Below are 2214 nucleotides of genomic sequence, written 5' to 3' on the forward strand. Positions count from 1 at the left end.
AAGTATCATATGGCTCTGACTTCAGTTATAACCACTACAGGAAACTCTTGTCTTAGTCCCAAAGGAGATGAGTTAGAGTACAGAGACAATTTGATATTGGTGAGAATGATTGATCTTTCAAGTAATAAGCTGTCTGGAGCAATTCCATCTGAAATTTCCAAGCTATCTGCTTTGCGGTTTTTGAACTTGTCTAGAAATCATCTGTCTGGAGGGATACCAAATGACATGGGAAAAATGAAATTGTTAGAATCCCTTGATCTCTCACTAAACAACATTTCAGGTCAAATCCCTCAAAGCTTATCTGATTTGTCCTTCCTCAGTGTCCTGAATCTATCATACAACAACTTATCAGGCAGAATTCCCACGAGCACCCAACTTCAGAGCTTTGAAGAACTTAGCTACACTGGAAATCCTGAGCTTTGTGGTCCTCCTGTAACAAAAAATTGCACAGACAAGGAAGAGTTGACAGAGACTGCTTCTGTTGGACACGGTGATGGTAATTTCTTTGGAACATCAGAGTTTTATATCGGTATGGGAGTTGGATTTGCAGCAGGATTTTGGGGTTTTTGCAGTGTTGTTTTCTTCAACAGAACTTGGAGGCGTGCTTATTTTCATTATCTTGACCACTTGAGAGATCTGATTTATGTGATAATAGTTTTGAAGGTAAGAAGGTTACTTGGGAAATTGTGAGTTTACATGTTAACTGTTAGGAGTGAGAGACATTACAACGTGTTAGTCTAGCCATTAAAAATGTGAAAAGGTTTACCATACTATGTACATGTTCATATGGGGTGTCTGTTTGTTTTGCTTTCATTGGTAATAAATGTTCTTAATGTTAAGAGAACTAGACGAGCTTCAGACTTAGTATCAAATTCTGTTTTTGTATTTATGACGCACTATTGTCTTCTACTATCTGTGCGCTAACAATGATTAGCATTAAAATACCTGGAATGACACACTCGGTGATTGGATTTAAGAAGATTGTTTTACACAAAATGTAACTTAGAATTTGCCTGAATGAGTTTAATTAGTGTAGAAAGTTGGAGCTTGCATAGGATTCTGCAGTTTCTAAACCCTTCCACATCTTCCTTCTCTCGCTATTCATGCATTTTTTTCTATAATACTCATTAACAGGACTTAGGCAATAATTGGGTAGTAAAAAGTATAATTTCTATACTATGAATATTTGAAATTAATTAACATTAGCTAATTTGATTTAAATAACAATATGCATAAAGATAAAGAAATTAAAGGAAGAAATAAAAATAAGAAAACTAAAGAAGAAAATAAAAGAAAAAATTAAGGAAAAAAATTGTTTGGGAATTTTAACAAACACCTCATGTAATTGTTGGGGTTAAATCAATGAAAAAATTGTTGGGATTTAATTTCATTGAAGTGTCTATCACCTAATAACTACACATTCATATTTAATAAAGGTTATATTATCATAAACCCATCATATTATCTTCACTTTAATTCCTAGTGAAGAGACCAAAATCCCTTGATAACACTATCAATCTCTTAAATTAATATAACTAAATGATTTTCATTAAGATAAAGTGTTTATTGATGCTCAATTCTTTTTATCTTATTCCTAGACATAAAAATTATTAGGTGTTTTTTGCAATTCGTAGTTCAAAGAATTTTTTTAATTACAATTGAATAAAAAAAATCATACAAACAGGTGATTAAGCCAAAAACACATATTAAACATAGAAGAGAAACAATTAGAATGCTTTATTCAATAAAAAAAAATAGTCATTACATGAAAAATGAACCAATTATATTCAACTCCAACAAAAGAGAAGATTAGTTCATGACAATAAAAAAGCATAAAAGACATATATCACATAAATATCCCCCCCATGACACCAAAATCTAAGAATACATGATAATTATCTATCATCCAAACTTAACTCAGGATAAAAAAAAAAAGTAGCACATTAAAATTTTATACGGATAGAAATTATATATTTTACCCTATTTTTTTTCATGCTTGACTTAACTCTCAACATTTGTTGTCAATGATAAGAAACTTTGGCATAGATTTGATGGAGTGGCCTATGGTTCAAGTTGAAAAAGTGGGGACCTTGATATGGATTTGGTGGAGTTGTCTGTGGTTTGTCTAGAAGACAATTTTTTTTCTTTTCTTTTATTTTGAATAATAAAAATTTGATCATTTAAAATTAGTTATAGGTTCAAATTGCATGTAAT

At 31.2% G+C, this 2214-nt stretch overlaps 1 protein-coding gene across 1 annotated transcript; it reads left to right on the forward strand.

Annotated features, from left to right (window-relative positions):
* Nucleotides 1-75: 75 nt before the first annotated feature.
* Nucleotides 76-727, forward strand: LOC106797942 (receptor-like protein EIX2). Its single transcript, XM_014773261.2, has one exon. It carries the CDS (start codon nt 106-108, stop codon nt 688-690), a length of 585 nt encoding a protein of 194 aa, XP_014628747.1. The 5' UTR covers nt 76-105; the 3' UTR covers nt 691-727.
* Nucleotides 728-2214: the final 1487 nt, after the last annotated feature.

The sequence above is a fragment of the Glycine max genome, unplaced genomic scaffold (assembly GCF_000004515.6).
Source record: "Glycine max cultivar Williams 82 unplaced genomic scaffold, Glycine_max_v4.0 scaffold_164, whole genome shotgun sequence".
Classification (NCBI taxonomy): domain Eukaryota; kingdom Viridiplantae; phylum Streptophyta; class Magnoliopsida; order Fabales; family Fabaceae; genus Glycine; species Glycine max.